The sequence below is a fragment of the Ursus americanus genome, chromosome 3 (genome assembly GCF_024610735.1).
Source record: "Ursus americanus isolate L20-20 chromosome 3, mUrsAme1.1.p, whole genome shotgun sequence".
Taxonomy (NCBI): Eukaryota; Metazoa; Chordata; class Mammalia; order Carnivora; family Ursidae; genus Ursus; species Ursus americanus.
In genome coordinates, this window is record NC_142129.1 from 92515675 (window position 1) to 92534599 (window position 18925).

Here is an 18925-nt window from a genome sequence, read left to right on the forward strand (position 1 = left end):
TGGTGTTTGCCAAAATCAGCATTTTGCTTTACTGACACACAGACAACGTCTGACAAGTGTAACAAGATTTGACTGAACCAAAATTGCATGAAGACTAAAAGCGTGATTTCACCATTCTGCTCTGCAATGTAGTTTGCAGAAGTCAACTGTGATAAAAAGCAGGAAATAACTATTTTAAAATTTTACTAACTCCTAAAAAGCTGGAAGTTGGATTTAACAGTTTATTATGATTTATAAGTGTCATTTTAAAAACATCAGTCCATTAAACCATGTAGAAATAAGTATGCAAAAAGTCTGCAAAACAAAACATACTTTAAACATGTTTAAGTAGAGGGATTATCTGAAATTCCGGATTTTTCAGTCACTTGGTTATTATGCTATGGCTGCCAAGTAATCCTTAACTTCAGTCGGAGTGAGCCTCCTGAATCCGGCTTCATTGCAGATTCCAACCTCTATGTTGTCTTCTGTCATTTGCCCTTCAAAGCTTTCCTATTGAAGAGAGAGGGCAAAAGGTCAATTTTGCAAGCACTTAATTATAAACTCATTATAAATCCCACTGTTAGAAATTGTGCTAACCTTTAGGGTTAATATGGCTGTATGAATGGCATCTTCAAGTTCCAGGTCTTCATTATATCTAAAGAATTTTTTGAAAAAACAATGATTTATGGCACGACTTACATTATTTATGATTCTTTAAACCTGATAGCAGCAGCATAAGAATTTTTAAAAATCTGAAACGCTCCTAAAAATATTAAGTACAGATTAATTCTTTTAGTCCACTCATTGCAATAGCTGTCCCCAAATAAGAATTATTTGGCATGCATTCCTAACATCATGAAGTTTGTAACCCTAACAGGAGTATAAATATTTTAATATAACCAGAATATAGTGGCAATATTATAATTTTCTAAATAAAGAAATCAGACCTTTGCTAAAATTTCTTATGTTTGTTCTTACAAGTTTTAACTTCATGTGAAATGTTTGAAGACTCACTATTAATATGTAAAAGGAAAGCGCTTTAAGAAAGATCTTAAAATTATTTAAGGTTACCAATTAACCCCAGGTTTAAGATTTTTAGTAATCTTCACATTATGTGAAAAACGTACTGAGATGGTTCATCTGTTGGTTCTAGTCAATTACAAACTTCTGCCATTCAAAATGTACGACATACTTTGGTGGACTAATGCTGAGTCCAGAATACAGCTGGAAATAAAAGCAGTTTGTTGTGCTGGGGTAGTGACAGCAGACTTTTACACAGTACTCCACTGTTCATCAGGCACATACATCATACACTCAATCTACCATCCATACCAGGTATTTGGCTTCACCATCTTTTTCTGTAATTGTCATAATGTAAACTGTTGTCACTTGACTCAAAACTTTCCTCCCAAATTTCTTACTCCAAATCCAAAGATTTTTAATTTTTTTTAGATTGTAGGAGGAGAAACCACGTAAAAAAAAGAAACAACATTTAGGAAACAACTGTAAGAATGTAGAAAGAAAAGTTCTTAGGAAATATATAATATTACCACTTAATACACTGAAGGCTAGGAAGCCAGGGTGGAGAGAAGTTTTTGTTTATTTTCTTTGTGACCAGGCTACACAAATGGGTATTTGATTACAAAGTAATAAAACAAACATGTTTAGATTCATGATATTGATGATTTAAAAAGAGCTGAGAACCATGAAGTAAGCTTGCTAAATCTAGTTACAGTTAGCCTACCTTTTTTCTAGGAAAGTCTTCCCATTCACATAGTTTTTTCCCATTGCTGTGGCTTTCCAGGCAAAGTAAGCTCCCTAATCAGGAAGAGAAGAGGATAAACCATATTTTAAATCATTACTCTGAATATAACACCCTGCCATTTCTTTTTTAGTTCTATAAATTTGTCTCTGACTTCTAAATTCACAGAATATTTACTGGAATGCGATGGCGTATGTCACAAAACAGGCTATTTTTAGAAAAGGTAAGTAACAAGGAGGCGTTAAAGACACTCCTGGAGGTTATGGAGAGGTTCAGTATTTTGATTGTGGTGACAGCTTTCTCAGGTATTTACACCCACCAAGACTCACCAAATTGTACACTTTGAATATGTGTAATTTATGGTATACAATTTATGTGAAAAGGTTGGTTAAAGGAAATAAGTTAGCTCCAGGCAAATAAGCAAAAGTATTATTTCAGCTTACTAGGATGGAAGGGCTCTAAAAATCTATCATATATGTGCGATAAATGGTGAGCAAGTCTTTATTATTATTGAATAAATTAAAAAGGGCATTTCGTTAAAAATATTTTATAGTTCTGATATTTTAACCTAATGTTAAATGAAAGCAGCAATATATTGTATACAACACGGCCTCATCTGTTGTAAGACATACATATGTACACACACAAGAAAAATACTGAAAGAAACATACCAAACATACTTTAAAAGAAACAACTGCCTTTAGGTAAAACAGGGAAGAAAAGGGCAAAAAATGAAACCTGGATCCCAGTGATGGTGGCTTCTGCTACCCCAGTGGAAGGAAGGGAAGGGGGCTTGTCACTCAGCTTCAGCAGCTCAGAGACGGGGTACCGTTACCTCTCAAAGTACTTAAGTTTTCTCATTTAAGTAACAAGCAACCAAAATATTTTTCTTTTGCTTTTTTAGATGACAAGGTTAAGAGTGTGAGCTTGACACTGAGTGAACCTGCAGTTATGTAATGATCCACAAACTTGGAAAGACCTGTTCCTAATCATGAATTCTTTTCTTCCAGTTGTCCTCACAGCAAATGAGATGGTTGCAGAACAGCAGTGGCATCTGCACACACCTTCTGACTCAGAGATCAGCTTCTGCTTTAGACGAGACAAACTCACCCACTTTGCAAAACCCTGGCTTCAAGAGTTACGTCTGTGTTTGTGCAGGAAGAGTCACACGCAAATCAGCCCCAGGATTAAACAGATGGCAAGGAGTACAGCTCTGTCCTCTAGACTCACATCTTTCGTCACATTTGTCAAGGTGACAAAATTCCACCGACTTGAAGAGATTTGATAACAACCATTTAAACAAATCGCTCAAGCATGTGAAGTTCAGGAATAAGAGAAGGCGAACAACAGAGGGCAGAACTCATGTACCCTCTGCATCAGAAGACTGTATTACCAACATTTTACATGTGCCAATGATTATGCACTACTCCGCTCATTCTAAAGCCCCAGTGGAAAAGAGAAAAGAACCTACTTCTAAATTTCTATCTCTCTGTGGTTACTGTCTTTATTAGGTGTTCAAACAGTACTTTAATAAATCCCTCCAACATGTCTGACAATACTTACAGATGGATCTGACTGAAATAAATACGGTCGCCCCTCATTCCAACCACAAATTAGTAGGGAAACTCCAAATGGACGAACACCACTGAAGAAGAGAAAAATGGAATGACTTGGCATCTTCACGTTGTTAAAGGCAACCTAAGGTAAGGATTTATTACTACTCTTAGGTATTAATAAAGCATATCATCAGGTAAAATGAATTAGACTCGTAAGTTCCTTAAAAAGTATTTCATACCCTTCTGAACAAATCAGTTCAAAACGAATTCTCTTTATGGTACTACGGAACACTAATCAAATCATTTTGGTAAATGGAGAGACACAAATATTGGGGTTAATAAGTATGGAGTAACATTCTGTGTCTTAACAAAATGACAACTTTCAACAAATGCAGCTTCTCCACTAGCTTTACACAGCAGCGACTACCTTTACACTACTTCATCCACACGCACGCACAGATTCCAGAGAATTCAAAGAACATGGATGCGTCAAAGAGTTTCTTGCTTTCATCACGTGCTTACAATCATTTCTGGTTGGAAAGATAAATTTGGAAGCAGCAGTAATTGCCTGCCCACAAAGAAGTGTTTTAATCACTGGCAAAAGAAATTATCTAGAAGCTGCTTTTGCAATTCTATCAACGGCAAGAAACCACTCTAATTTTTTCCTTAAGAAAATACTCTAGTTCCAATTAAGATCAGAAATATCCATCATAGTGATTTTCTCTACCTATTAAATAAATACAGGAATAGTAAGTCCTCTTTTTAAATACATCCACTCTTCTAAAATTGTCTTTTTTCTAATCCGTGACACATTTCAAATAACAAAATCAACTTACCCTGACTGAGTGTATTCTTGCATCACTGAAGCTACTCTCTGTACCAGCTGAGCTGTGGGAATGGGTTCTTGGTAAACGAGATAGTATTGCTGAGCTAGTTTCCGAGCTCTGTGCACGAGCACTCTGACACACAAGGAAGAAAGAAGACTTCATTAAGATCTCGACACTCTGCTATTTAACGACTCTTCTCTTCCTACAGGCATATACCTACAGCACAAGTCTTAAGTGTATCTGTGTAATAGTAACGGTCAGCTCAAAGCTAGTCTTGCTCTGACATCTGATTCCAGTGAACTTACAAGACGACACCGGAGCAACACAGAGGAGCTGAGCCACAGGGGATGGGACAAGCATAAGACGAAAGGAAGAAAATTAGGGCCGAGGGGTACCAGTCAGCTCAGCAGTAATAGATTTAGTGTATACCATGCGAGCTTCACCTCCCTCCATGGCTTCTTCAAGACTGTGTCCCCTTTCCCGAGGGCAGTCAACCCAAAACACACAGAAGGCCACACGACAGTACACGTATGTACATAAGTACGTATGTACACACACGCACACACACACACACACACAACTTAGAGCATATTCTTCTCACTCTGCTTCAATCCTTTCCACAGACTGCACTTCAAAGAGTACCCTTCAGAGATTAAGGAACAGCAAGAAACTATTCATAACTTAAAAAAAATTATTAAAAAATAGTAAGAATATTCTATAGGATAATCAAATACATTAGCAAGATAAACAGATGTACCTTGTCCTGCACTGCGGGTCGGAAGCATGCACATTACCCCTCTGTGTAAGACTCAGTTTATCCTCAGCGGTCCTGTCCTCTCCGTGTATGCCACGGAGGCATCCCTTCCACACAATGGTAACAGGATCTACTGTAGAAGCCTGACCTCATCCCAGCAACACTGTTGCTTTTTCTGATTCATTAAAGTGAAACTCTGGTTCTACCTGTGTTATTTCCCAAAAATCAGGAATGAGGTAATAATACCCCTTTTACTTGTTAAATGACAAACATAGAAAGCTGCCAGTCTCTTTCAACTTGCTGGTACCCTGATATAACAAGGGCCCTGATATGAAACATCAGTGGCCTTTGAGAATTCTGTCCCTCTGCTAAGAACACAAATAAATATAATGGGGCTAACTCTGAATGGTAATGCTTTCTTTTGCTGCCTGATAACTTTTTAAAAATCTAGTTTATTATAACTTGTATTGCTTTTGTTTTAAAAATGCATTAGAGAACAGCCTAGCCCGTGGATAGAAGAAGAGGGGCTGTGAGAGGAAGGGAAAGATCACTAAACGGAGGTTAAGAGAGGTCTGGATCTCCTCTTTTACAACGGAGTGGCACTGAGTTATCCTCTAAGCGACCCTTAGTGTACTCCATGCGGGCCAGCTCAAAATTCAGCTGCCAATGATGCTGCTGTTGTGAAACAAAGTCCAAAAATAAAGGGTTGGGAGAGTAAAGGAAAACCATCTCTTAATTTTTCTCCTCAAGGTACAAATTACAAACACTTTGCAAAATGGTGAAAAACACAACAAAGAGTATAAAAGTACCTGTAATCTGGGCCCATGCCACTATACACCAGGCCTATATGCTTGGTAATTGGTTCCACTTTGTGCACACTTCGCTCGTCGTACAGAATGGATTTCTGTTTCTTCTCGGTTGCTAATACCACACCATTTGCAGCTTAAAAAAAAAAAAAAAAAGGTGCTAAATGTTTCATCACTTAAAGACTCTGCTTCAACAGTTTTCTAATTATGGATGCAATTCACCCAAACTCCTTTATTTCCTCTTATTTATAAAACCTTTTCCATATTAAAATCACCTAAGAAATGGTAAACCCATTTTCCCCTCACTGGTCATCTATATTGTGCTAAGGAATCCCTACAGCTAAAGGCATTACCCAACATCTCTTAAAGTATTCCAGGACACCTAAGGGTCCATACATTTTAAAATAATGGACTTCTGCCTACTTGGCTACTGTTCTTATGAATTTAATCAATGATACAGGCTTTAAAAAAAAGGGGGGGTATCTTTAGATTAAAATTTATCATTAACTTTTTCTAAATTATAGAAAGAATAAAAACTATATAATTAGTGGAAAAACAAAAAAATATTCAGTTTTCTCAATGGGAAAGACTATTTGTGCGTTATTACAACTAAGAGATAAAGGAGCTACATTTATTTTGAAAAAAAATTGTAATCATCTTCTTAGATGATTACTGGCTTATTCCTTTTCTTAAACTTCAAAATACTGTAAATCAACAGAAAGAATTGTTAAAAATTATGCTGTCCTAGCTATTTATTTGTATTAATTACTAATTAATTCCAGAAGAACTTTAGGATAACTATTAACAGGCATCTGAAATGAATGAAACATTTAATTACCTTTAATTCCCACTGAAGGGGCTCCTCCAGCTACAGCAGCCAAAGCATATTCAATCTGGACAAGTTTACCAGATGGGCTTAAAAAGAAACAAAAGTATTTGCTAAATTCACATATCCTCATATATGCATAATAGAAATATTTCTGAGAGAGGGCAGATATATAGGTCAAATCCATTAACCAAATACCAAGGAATAACTGAGCTTTCACATTATAAAGCTGTACAGAAATTGAGTTTAACAGGCAATCTGAACATATTCATAGTGAAGCACTTATTTTTCCTTTCTACCCACCCCCCCCTTCTTATCTGCCTCTTAAAGCAGCAGCATCATAACTGTTGCCTTTTACCACTTCCCAACCTTGTGACTTCAGGCAAGTTACTTAACCCCACTGTGTCTCAGTTTTCGCATCCATAAAGGGAGATAATAGTACTATGCCCATTTCAAAAGATTGTTGTGAAGATTAAATAAAGTGATGCTTTTTGTTCCTGGCAAAAAAATTCGCAGTAAGTGAATACCAAATAGTACTGTTACTAAGAACATATATGTGTCTGTTAAATACCAAACAACAGGATGTATTTCGTATGGGTGGAGTTACACATTTTAGAAGGTAGACATGGCCTAAGACGTAAGACCTAGTTATCGCCCATGACAAAATATTTTCTATATAAGGTTATTTATAGAAGCTATGAGCTAGTGATACTTAACATATCTGATTCCATGGGTTCTGTAGCCAAATACTAGCCCTGAACTGGCTTTTAAGATCATAACTTTGTTTCAATCCAGTTGTTGAGTTAAAACATCACAAACTCGCAGACTAACCTAATTTTACAGATAAAGAAAAAGGTTTTGAGTAAAAGTAATTTGTCTAGAATGACACAGCTTGGTCCGTATCTCCAGTCTACTAGTGAAAATATAACTTTCAGTTTCAGAAGGTCATTTGTTTCATCTTCATAAAACTGTGGATACTCTGTCATTCAATCCTCAAATTCGCTCCAGACACAGAGACCACTCTGTGACACAGAGACCACTCTGTGACAGAGACACAAATAGACCTATGTATGGAATAAGTCTAGGTGTGGCAGTTTAAAGACAAAATTAGTTAACTTGAATGAAATAACATCAATCAGTATTTAAAATTTTAAAATTAGGCTGCACATGTTTTATTAGTCACTATTTCAATAATATCATGACTCACTGGGTCCATCCAGCTTTCAATTATTGTTCAATAACTAGCTCAAATACTCCTGGGGAACATTTTAAAGGCTCAGGTAAACCTAAATATACCTTCTCTCTGTTCCCACAATCACCTGCATACACATCTACCATTGCATCTTCCCATATGATAGCTCCCTAGTCTGTGAGCTCATTGAGCGATCAACCATCTTTGTAGTCAGTCATGCCACTAGCCCATTCCAAAGTACCAGCATCTCTACCTGGGATAACTGATACAGCTAGTTTTCCTCTTTTCCACCCTACTTCAATGCCCCTAGTCAGAGTTACCATTGCACCATGTCACCTCTCACTTAAATCCTATAAAACTTCCTGGTTCACAAACTTCTTATCCTAGCCTCCAGGGCTCTCTGCAACAGTGGCCCTACCCACATTAACTCATTGCTCACTATACTCAAGCAAAATGGCCTTATTATCAATTCCTGTAGTTGAAGCTCTTTCCACATATCCTCTTTCCTCTGTCCACCAGTCTCTCTACCCCTAAATCTTCACCTTCTGGTCTCAAAATTCACCCCCAAGCACTGGCTTTTCCTGACTATCCAATATACAGTTATGTTTCTTTTTTTCTTTTTTAACTCTCTTTTAATAAAAATTCCTGAGTAAGAGAAAAACTTTTTCCAGAATGCATTAGTAGACACCAATTTGTTTACTCATCGTCACTATCCTCAACTGAATGTAATCCACAAGAACACTTTTTCATCCTATAACATAGCCTCATAACTTCCACCATTAATAGTTTAGTTCTGATTACAACAGGCTAGAAAGAAAATTTTTAAATTCAAAACAGAGTTGTACCACTATGTTAAAAAACAAGAGTTTATTTTAATAAATTCTTAAAGATGGATTCAGTCCCTATGGATAAGCTCCACTTATCTTAAAGAAAGGATTACACTTTCTTAAAGAACCAAGTTTGCTTAAAAACAGTGATTATTTAGCAAATATTGTTCTCTATCATTGTATATTGTTACAGACAATGGTTAAAAAAAATCTTCATTTATTACTAAAGACTGCCAAGTGTAAGGAAAGTATTTTAGTATTTTTAAGAAGACACCATACAGTAACAGAAAGTGTATTAATTTTGTCATCACAAAGAACCCAGTTTGAATGTGAACTCAGCTACTCATCTATGACTTTGAACAAGTTTTAATTTGTTCGACCTGCGGTTAGCTCATCTGTAAGATGTTGAAGTAGCATTTATCCCACATGGTAGTAGAAGAAAGACATGGGAGTAGGTTAAGTTGCACCCACACAGAAAGTACTCAACAAGTTGGATCCCGCTTGCCTGGAGCTGTCAAATAGAACTGCTAAACGGGAGATTACTGATCCGTAAGAAAATAGTTAGACTAAAACATTACCGGGTCGATTTATTAAACCCTTCGCTGATGGTTACATTTGGAACAGTAGTTTATCTCAACTGTACTTTAAAAAATATACTATTATTAGTCCCTTGTTCTACCATAGAAAAGCCTACAATCTTTTGTAAAGTAAACATAACCCCCCCCCCGCAAATGGCCAAAACGGAAATGCAGCCTAGTAGTGTGGAGCCCACAAACACTAGCTGACAGAAAGATTAGCGCTTTCATTTTTAGTCCTTAAACTTCTAACACGGGCATGGAAGAAACCGAAAGCGGGAAGAGATTTCGAAGTACCAAATGGAGACTAAGACTCAGATCAAACTGTAACGAGTGGGTTTTCCAAAGAGCAAAAAGGGACCATAAAGATTTGACCAAGATTCCAAGGTCCAGAAGCTCCCCAATCAGGCCTACTTGGGTCAGGAAGGAAATCCTGAGTTCCGAACGGGACACCCGGAGGCAGCTAATCCAAAACTGCCTTATTCTCCAGTCTCCAAAGGGAAAGTAAATCCCTGGTTAAGGCTTACCCTCCCGCAGCTTCAAGGTCGCCCTGGATCCCCAAACCCTCGTTCCCGCGGCTTCCCGGCACCGCTGCTCCAAGGCCGCGGGCGGGCCAAGAAAATGACTTTGCAAAGTCGCACTTCCATCCTTATTTCCTATTGGGTCCCCCGGAAGCATCAAGCCAGAGACTAGGACTGAAAAAAACCTGGCTGGGGGAACTCCTACAACCTCGGCTCCGCGGAGGACTTTGGGAGCCCCTTCCATACCTGAATGTAGTCAGCGAAAAGCTGTAACCGCGCTCCGCCATCTTTACCTGGAGTGCCAAAGCACATCCGCACACATGCGCACTGGAACCGGTTTCTTTTCATTTCCCCTCCCCGTTCCTTCCTCTCTCTCTCTCTGATTGGAGGAGAGTCAGAGCCGCTCCAGGGACATGCTGGGCGCTGTAGTTCCAGCATCCAGGTTTGCCTGACTCTGCGTCTGTGCGCATGCTCGAGGTGGGGGCGGGACGCAGCAGCCAGGTGGGAGTGGCCTCCGGGCGGGGAAGATGGCGTCGGCCATGCTGGTGCTTGTCGTTTCACCGTGGCCGGCAGCCCGGGGACTCCTCCGGAGCTGTTGGGAACTACTACAGCGGAAACTTCAGCAGAGCGGGCCAGGTTTTCCCAGTCCTCTGTGGGGTACGTAAGGAAGGCCTCCGTGGAGGAGAGATTGGCTGAGGGGGACCCCAGGCAGCTTGGGGGACACAGCTTATATTTCGTTCTCCTCCCGCGTTTTTATCCTCCGTGGCGGGAAGAGACGTTGTCCGGGATAATTCCTTGCTTAGAAACGAAAATAAACAGTTGGTTTTGCCTCCCCCAGCCCCGAAAAACAGAAAAAGTCCTCTGATTGTCCCATTCATACACAGAATGTAAGCGAAGCTTATTAGCTTAGATCAGGGTTGCCACTATTTAAATCTTGTTTCCGTATTAGTCTTCTCATCCCCTGAAGCAATTTGTCGTTTGTGGTGTTTGAGCTCTGCAGTTGAATCCTGCTGATTCCTGTGTTTTCCCCCCGGAAGCTTATTTTAGCTGGAAGTATCTTGGATGTTAAAATTGTCATTACTTTGTCATTTACATTCTACGCTTGTTTGTAAGGTTTCCCGGACGTAATTCCCGGGGAGTCTGAACGCAGAGCCCACTATAAGCCAAATACTACATGTGCTTCCTGGGAAATCTCCACACCATCCCGTTAGGTATCACCACTTTTCAGCTGCAGAGGTAGGCTCCTGAAGGTCCCAAGGTCACACAGGCCGGCCAGAGCCTGGGCTGTTAACCACTGAGCTGTGCTTCGCAATACTTGCAGATATATTGAAAAGGAATACCAGTTGCTAAATGTTAGGCAGCTTTGTATATTTTCAAGAGTTCCTAAAACCAAAAGCCGTATTCTAGGTCTGAGGAATTGCAGGGAAAGGATAAAGAAATTTCTTTGATTTTATAAGCAAAATTTAGAAAAAGCTGAAATGTTGATAGTCATATAAGTAAATATTATGCAGAGTGGTGAGCTAGTTACTTTCTTTAGAGAGCAGACAGTAATCGAATATTATGAAGAACTGAGTGACTTAAAGGGCCTACTAGGCTATATGACAAAGGAACTAACTCAGTTGGAATATAATAAAAAGGGGCCAAGAGGCAGTTATCTCAGTGCAGGTTAGAAATATATTTTGGGAATCTCAAGCTTACATTTACTTTTAAAATAAATAGGTACTGCCTACCAAGTAGAACGTGGACAGTTGGAGTGATTTATTCATGTTTACCACTAAACCCTTGAGTTCTGTGTTTCAGAAGGTGAGAAACTCTTGGTAGAATCTTACTGATTCATTTCAGCAGGTGCCTGTAAGAAAAAAATTCTATTTGTGTTGTTTAATATTGCTTTATGTATGAGTTTTAGTGCATTTTAATAGCTAAGGCTTCTGTTTAATTTCTATTGAGTGTAATATTCTAAATTTTTTTTAAGATTTTATTTATTTATTGGACAGAGAGAGACACAGCGAGAGAGGGAACACCAGCAGGGGGAGTGGGAGTGGGAGAAGCAGGCTTCCCGCTGAGCAGGGAGCCCGATGTGGGGCTCTATCCCAGGACCCTGGGATCATGACCTGAGCCGAAGGCAGACTCTTAACGACTGGGCCACCCAGGCGCCCCATAATATTCTAAATTTTATATGTCTATTGACATATCACTGTTGATTGTTAAGGAGAATGATACGTCAAGAGTCATTTAGGAACTAGAAATCCATTCTGCATTTCCATGTTTTGTTTTTGTAGGACCAGCATTAGCAGTCCAAGGTCCAGCTGTATTTACAGAACTAGCAAATGATACCAATGGAAGTAAGGAGATTTCCGGCCTTTCAGATAGTATCTTTTGGATGGCAGCTCCTAAGAGCAGACGCAGCATTGAAGTTAACCGCTGTAGGAGAAGAAACCCGCAGAAGCTTATTAAAGTTAAGGTAATATGTTGATTTTTGTGGGTGTGCTTTCTCTCACATCTACCACTGCATCTCCTCTTAGTACTTACAGAGCCTATGGGTAAGTCATTCCTAGAGCTTATACATGTACTTTCCTCTGGCCTAAATAAAATACAGCATTCACATTGTGTCTGTTTATATGTCTCCTGTCCTATAGCCTACATATTAGGACCACAGTCAAGGAGAGAGTTTGGAGTCTGGACGGAGGACTAGGTTGTGACTAACCTATGTGACTTCTGTTAGGAGCTCGTCATTTGGAATCACATGTGGGTAAACATCTTAATCATAGCAGAGTCTAAAATTAAAGTCAGAAGCAGTAGGTATATTGGATCTCAAGTTTTACTAACCCTTGCATATTTATTCTATCCTTCACTGTGACAAATAAAATACTGTGAAAGAAAATCCTTAGGTAGGTAATAAAAATAACATCTATTAAGTGCCCCTGATGTGTCTAAGTGCTTAATGTGAATTATCTCACCAAATCCTCACAATAGCCCTCCAGAGTAAATGTAGCTTTGCTCATTCTTAGGATTGAAGAAACTAAGGCAAAAAGAATTTTCCTGTAGTCACAATTATTAAGTGGCAGAGCCAGGAGGTGAGCCTAGGCAGTCTGATTCTCGAATTCCCATTCTTCTGTTGAAACTTTCTGGTGTGTTCCTGTCCTCAGACAATTCCAAATCTCCAATCTCCACATGCATGCCCCCCTTCTCCCCACCCCCCGTGGATATACTCTTCAGTGATCTGGTGAACAAAAATTATAGTGCGTATTACCTTTGATTTGTTCACTTATGGTTTTAACAGCCATGATGTGAGTCACAGTTTGCTCCAGGACATTCCACAGCAAGCAGCACAGTGCAGGTGAAACTCAAGAACAGAGAACTGACTTCCGTAAACTTGCAGCTTTCAGTATCAAACCACACCCTCAGAACTTAAGCCAAAAAGTATTACTGAGTCACATTTGGAACTGGACTTAATGTCTAGAACTGAAAAGTATGTCATTAAAACAATAACATATACAGTTTGGTTGAGAGAATTTGCAACTTCAGGAATGAGAGTAAGCTGTTCCGTGAATTCCCTCACTGCGTTTATTCCGAGGGAAAAGAGTAGCAGCCTCTGGATTCACTTGCTTCACTGAATTGCTTTTTGCTGCACATAGTGTATTATGCTGGTGCTCTGATCAGAAAGAGAGCGCCGACCTTGGGTGTTGTTCCCATACCTCCAGTTAGACATCCAATCTAGTGTCCATTGTAGCAAGGAAAATGAGAAGTTGGGTGAGGCAAGTCATTTGCAAGGTTCTTTACTCCCTCCAGATAATGACATTCTTTTTTGTCATTGCCTCACAGGTGTTTATATGTTAATCTTATGAAGTGCTTGGAATTTCTTTGATGCTCCTATTTATAATTTTTCTTTTCTACTTCAAACCTACCTTTAGAGCACATGGAAAAGGTTTCTTCAGAGGTTATAATTGTCTTATTAAAGTTGGGTAGATGTGTGTAAAAACTCATTCTCCAATTGTAGCATAACAAGGGAGTTTTACGTTAAGGAGTAATCAGTGTTCATGCGTAAAAAGAAAAATTACACCATATACCGACTCTTATACCATATACGATGGTACACCAGAGGCTTCATACAGGAATTTAAATTACACTGAGAAATGAGGGGAAGCCAACTGTAATGTTTGTCACCTTGTTTTCCCCAGAGGTAGGTTGAAAAATAAAAGTAAGTTCCCTTTCCCTTGGTCTCTTATTAAGATGCTGGCCGTGTGGATCCCCCCATTGTGTTGAAGGACTCCTTATTAGATGTTTAGTATTTGAAGGTGGGGGACTAGAGTATCCTTTTACATAACATGACTGCAGTGTTTTAAGTAAAAATGTACAAGATTCATAGTTGGTAGACCTGAGTTCTAGTCCCACTTTTTCTATTAATTCAAAGCTGTTTGTCCTCAGTTCCCCTATTAAAGTGACATTGAGGGGTGCCTGGGTGGCTCAGTCCGTCGGGTGTCCAATTCTTGATCTCGTCTCAGGTCTTGATCTCAGGGCCATGAGTTCGAGCCCTGCGTTGGGCTCTGCAATGGGCACGGAGCCTACTTAAAAATAAATAAATAAAGTGAGGTTGAGCTAGATGGTATATGACCTTATGCAACATGAACAGTCCAAGGAAGTTCAAGTGTAAGCGCCATTCCTGTCCGTGATTTCATGTGCATTATTAGGCCTCTTGTTACAATATGTTTCTGTTGTGTTTTTGTTTTTTTAAAGAACAATATCGACGTTTGTCCTGAATGTGGTCACCTGAAACTGAAACACGTCCTTTGTGGCTTTTGCTATGAGAAGGTGTGCAAGGAGACTGCAGAAATCAGAAGACAGATAGGGAAGCAAGAAGGGGGCCCTTTTAAGGCTCCTTCCGTGGAGACTGTGGTGCTGTACACAGGAGAGGCACCGTCTGAACAAGATCGGGGTAAGAGAATCATTGAACGAGACAGAAAGCGACCATCCTGGTTCACCCAGAATTAAGACTAAAGGTGTTTGAAGAGGATAACTTCATAAAACATTTGTCTTGAAAGAGGAAAATTCTTTGTTTTCATGTTGGTTTTGTGCTTGTTTTTAAATCATCAGCCTAGTTTAAAACGTTCTCTTAAAGCAGCTGGTTTTGTGTGGGTAATTTGAAGACTATACCGGGAGTAAACTCTGAAAATATTTGTTTATACAGAGGCACAGTGGATTAATATGTCTGTTTTCGTTACACTCTACGGTTTTAACTAAACATAAAATTTCCAGGACAGAGAAATAAAACAAATGATTTAAAATCGTAACAAGAATTATGTGTTTTTGTCCTGATTTTGTTTGCCAGTGGTTTTTCTTACACAGAAATACCCATATATTTTCATTTAAGTAACACCTGGAAATGGGTTATTTGAATTTTGGGTATTGTTTGTTAAGATGGTGGTTGTGGCAGTAAGAAAAGGTTTGTTCTCTGCAGTTTTGTTTTGTTTTAGCAAATTAAAATTGCCTTTGGTGGAATTCACTTTATATGGGATGTATTATGTTAATTAGAAAGAGCTCTTCACATTTTACGCTCATGAGATTTGTATTTTATAGTTTGGGGAGAAATTTTTAAAAGGAGATGTGAGTAAATTCACTAGTATACAGAGCATGTACCAAGAATGTTGTCTTTTGCATTTTCCTTCCAGTATATCCTTTTAGCTTATTTTTCATTTTATCATCTTTATTCTTTGCAGCAATGGCCTTTTTAACTTAAGGTAATTCATTTCAAATTTCCCTCTGCCTGCCCCATTTCTTATATCTATCCTGAACCCGGAGTTTGCTATTTTATGTGTTTCCTGGCTTATTCCCCAAAAAAAGTGAGCTAAGTTATTAAAACACACTGAGGGGGCACCCGTGTGGCGCAGTCCGTTGAGCGTTTGACTCTTCGTTTTGGTGCAGGTCATGATCTCAGGGCCCTGAGATGGAGCCCCACATCAGGCTCCGTGCTCAATGGGGAGTCTGCTTTCTCTCACTCTGCCCCTCCCCCCACCTGTGCGCACCCACTGTCTCTCTAAAATAAATAAATTTAAAAAAAAAACCACACACACTGAGATAAGTAAGGGAATTACAGTTAAATGGAAAATCAGTAGGTAAAATAACATAAAGCCTAGAGATAGATTTAAATAAAATGCGTGCCACATTAGCCTGAATACTCACTGGAAACAGGCAGTGAATTCAAACTCAAGTTTACTTTCCCTTGAAAGAACCTATGTGGCTAAATCTACACAAGGTAAGACACGTTCCAGAAATACACGACTATCTTGGTACAAAAACCTGAGGGCCATTTCTCCCATGGGACTGCATAAGGACCATCCTGTGCTGGAGTAACCCGGGTTGGTATTCCTGGACGCAGAATGAATCCATTTCATGAGGTACAGTAGAGACCAACACTGTTTTGAAGTACAATTTGGTAAAAACAAATCCTTAAAACTTCCAAAGTATTGGAATCCCAGTAAATAATTCTTCCAAGGTCTGGCTCGCTCTAAGCGCGAAGTTGAGATTCTGGAGGAATTGGTTATCTGGGTATTTACACTAAGGCAATTCTCGGTGGATAATTACGTCTTAAACTCTGATGAGCTTTGGAAGTGCTGTGTGTCAAACCTAAGATAAATATACCCCAAGTACAACCCATGTATCATGACATCTGAGGCCAACCACGTACACCCTTGAATCTTCCACTGCTGCTCCGCATCCCAGCTGCCTATGGAGCAGATTCGTGGCATCGTGCGTCCCCAGCTAACGCCTTGTCCTTTGAGCAGCGCGCTCTGCATGCGGGGAGACCTTGTGAGCGTATGTGGGGAGGGCCACTTCTTGTTTGGACAGCCAACTGCTATATATCCCCAAATTAGCAAAACCAGATGTCTGGTTTCTGTGAGGAAACAGTGCCCTAAAAGAGTGCTTATCATTCTTTTTTTGGAAGAGGTTGTCCCCTGAAAGTCATCTTTGAAATACATTTTAATACTTCCTACCACCAGTGTTTACGATCAGGAAAAAAAGCCATCATGAGTTTGAATTAAATCACGCATGTAACTGATTTGTTCATTTTTCTGAACATTGGAAATGACCCCCCTCCCTGCCTGCCCCCTGCCCTCAAGACGTTGAGGCATTATTCTCTTTTGGAGAATAAGTCTACAAGGGTTCACGTTAAGTTGTGGTTGGGAGAGGCTGGTGAGGAGGCGCGCGTCCCCTCCGAGCGTACCAGCGCTCCCCTCCATCTTCCTGTCTCCTCTTCCACCAGGTCCCAGCAGATCATCGGGTGCTGAAAATCTGGGGTCTGACTTAATTCCGTCTCCCAGCCAGTGTCCTTATTCTAACCCCCTCATCTCTCTCCTGAGCTATTGTTACCCTGCACTTTCCAATTACTAGTTTCCAGTCTTCTCCTTTCTAATTAATTTCCTTTAATAGCTTTTAAATTACAAAAGTGATAACATGATTGTAGTTAATGAAACAATGCAAAGTATATAAGCAAAAGTTACGAATCCTTTCTCCGCTGCTACACCTATCCTGGTACACCTGCTTCTGAATGTCACTGCCACAAGGTAGTTTAAAGCACACTTGGGATTGTGCCAATCCCCCGGCCAAAACCAGGCTCCTCCTTCAACCCTCTCAGGCCTTTGCAGTCTGTCCAAGTCTTTGCACCTGCCCCCTTCCACAGTGCGCTCAAAGGCACTCAGCAGGCTTCACTCCTCTCTCAGTGCCTTCACTAGGTCCTTCGGACTCCCTTACTGTTCCTCCTCTTTTTCCTAGCCTTTAGAGTGCCCAAGGCGCCATCCCTGGTGATCTCATCCAGTCTGATGGCCCTAAATAACACTATAGGTTGACTCCTTCCAATCTGATGTTTCTGGCATGGGCCTCTCCCCTGAATTCCAGACTCACGCTCCATTGCCCACATGGCATCTCTAGTCGAATGTCTAGCGGGTATCTTAAACTCAGTATCTCCCACTCGGAATCCCTTCTCTCCCAGTCCTACTTCCCCTACTCCCTAGACCTTTCCATCCCAGCTGATGGCAACTCCATTCTCCTAGTTGCTCAGTACCAAAACCTACCGCAGTCATCCTTGACTTTGCTATCTCTCTGTCTCTTCCTCTCTCACATTCAGTCTGAGCAAATCTGCATATCCCACCGGTTCTATACTTAAGAATATACTTAGAATCTGACCACTCTCCACCATCTGCACTGATGCCACCCCAATCAGAGCCCCTATTATCTTGTCTAGAATATCAAAGTCTCCCACTAACTGGTGTCCTTGCTGCCACCTTGGTCTCCTATAGTCTGTCCCCTACACAGCAGCCAGATCGTTTCAAAACAGGGCAAGTCATGGCTATCCTTAAATTCCTTTATTCAAAACCTTAACTCCAATGAAACATTCAGATACAGACATGAGGACTTTTGCATTATGTAATATCTATATTTTTTGTAGGTAAACTGAGTTTTGATAAATACTTAGGTGTACTATGGATGACCCCCATTTAAAGAAATCGTGATAAATCTATTAAAAATATGTATCGTTTTTTTCATCATTTGTGAGCTATGACTTGGAATTCAAGATTTCTTTTATGAAGTACAAAAATAGGGGACTTTCGGACATTCCTGGGTGGGGATCACTAACACTCCTTTCACAGTGCTCTTCGATCCCAGCCCCCACCCTCCCATATGCAGTTGGTAGGTTTCAGGGACAGGATTAGTCCCTCAGAATTTCTAAATCTGTGCTCAGGAACTCTAGTATCTATGATGAGTGTTTCTTTCCCGGGCAAACACACAAAAATAGATGTTCTGCCTTTACCGCAGCTCAAGGAGCCCTGTCATCCCCTGGCCTATATATTGCATTCCGATCCAGCTTGGGCCTCTCTTAATGGGAGTGGCGTCCCTTCCAGGGGCTGTCTTCACTCGTCTCTACAGCAGAGGGCAACAGAGAGCGTGTCCTGGCGCCCGGGGCTATTTATACCGTATAGGAAACACTTCCTGCGGTGGCCATGCCCTTGTGTCACCCGCTCCTCTCCTGTCCCGTTGACCTCCTTTGCCTTCCCCTCCTTCTCCATGTTCGTGAAGTTGCTCGTGAGTGTTAGGGATGCAGTTTGGAGCCAGGTCGGGAGCAAAGCTAGGAGGCCAGCACGATCCGGTCTCCCGGACCCTGTTACTGAAACTCAGAGCCAGCTTGACAGTTTCAGCCTGGAAACCAAACCCTGAAGTGCCACAATTTACCAGGCGTCCCGAGCCGCCTCACTAGGGGGCAGCAGGTGAACTGCATTGCCTCTTCTCCGGACAAATAACAGCCCTCCA

General features: G+C 40.3%; 2 protein-coding genes across 2 annotated transcripts; one reads left to right on the top strand and one right to left on the bottom strand.

Annotated features, from left to right (window-relative positions):
• Positions 1-207: 207 nt before the first annotated feature.
• Positions 208-9963, bottom strand: PSMA2 (proteasome 20S subunit alpha 2). Its single transcript, XM_045793514.2, has 8 exons — positions 9872-9963; positions 6523-6599; positions 5688-5820; positions 4134-4256; positions 3305-3386; positions 1724-1797; positions 577-634; positions 208-489 (listed from the first exon to the last, which is right to left on the bottom strand). The coding sequence occupies exons 1-8, from the start codon at positions 9910-9912 to the stop codon at positions 373-375; spliced, it is 705 nt and encodes a 234-aa protein (XP_045649470.1). The 5' UTR covers positions 9913-9963; the 3' UTR covers positions 208-372.
• A 160-nt stretch (positions 9964-10123) lies between these two features.
• MRPL32 (mitochondrial ribosomal protein L32) lies at positions 10124-14907 on the top strand. The gene is made up of 3 exons (XM_045793515.2): positions 10124-10282; positions 11905-12086; positions 14360-14907. The coding sequence occupies exons 1-3, from the start codon at positions 10153-10155 to the stop codon at positions 14612-14614; spliced, it is 567 nt and encodes a 188-aa protein (XP_045649471.1). The 5' UTR covers positions 10124-10152; the 3' UTR covers positions 14615-14907.
• The last annotated feature ends 4018 nt before the right edge of the window (positions 14908-18925 follow it).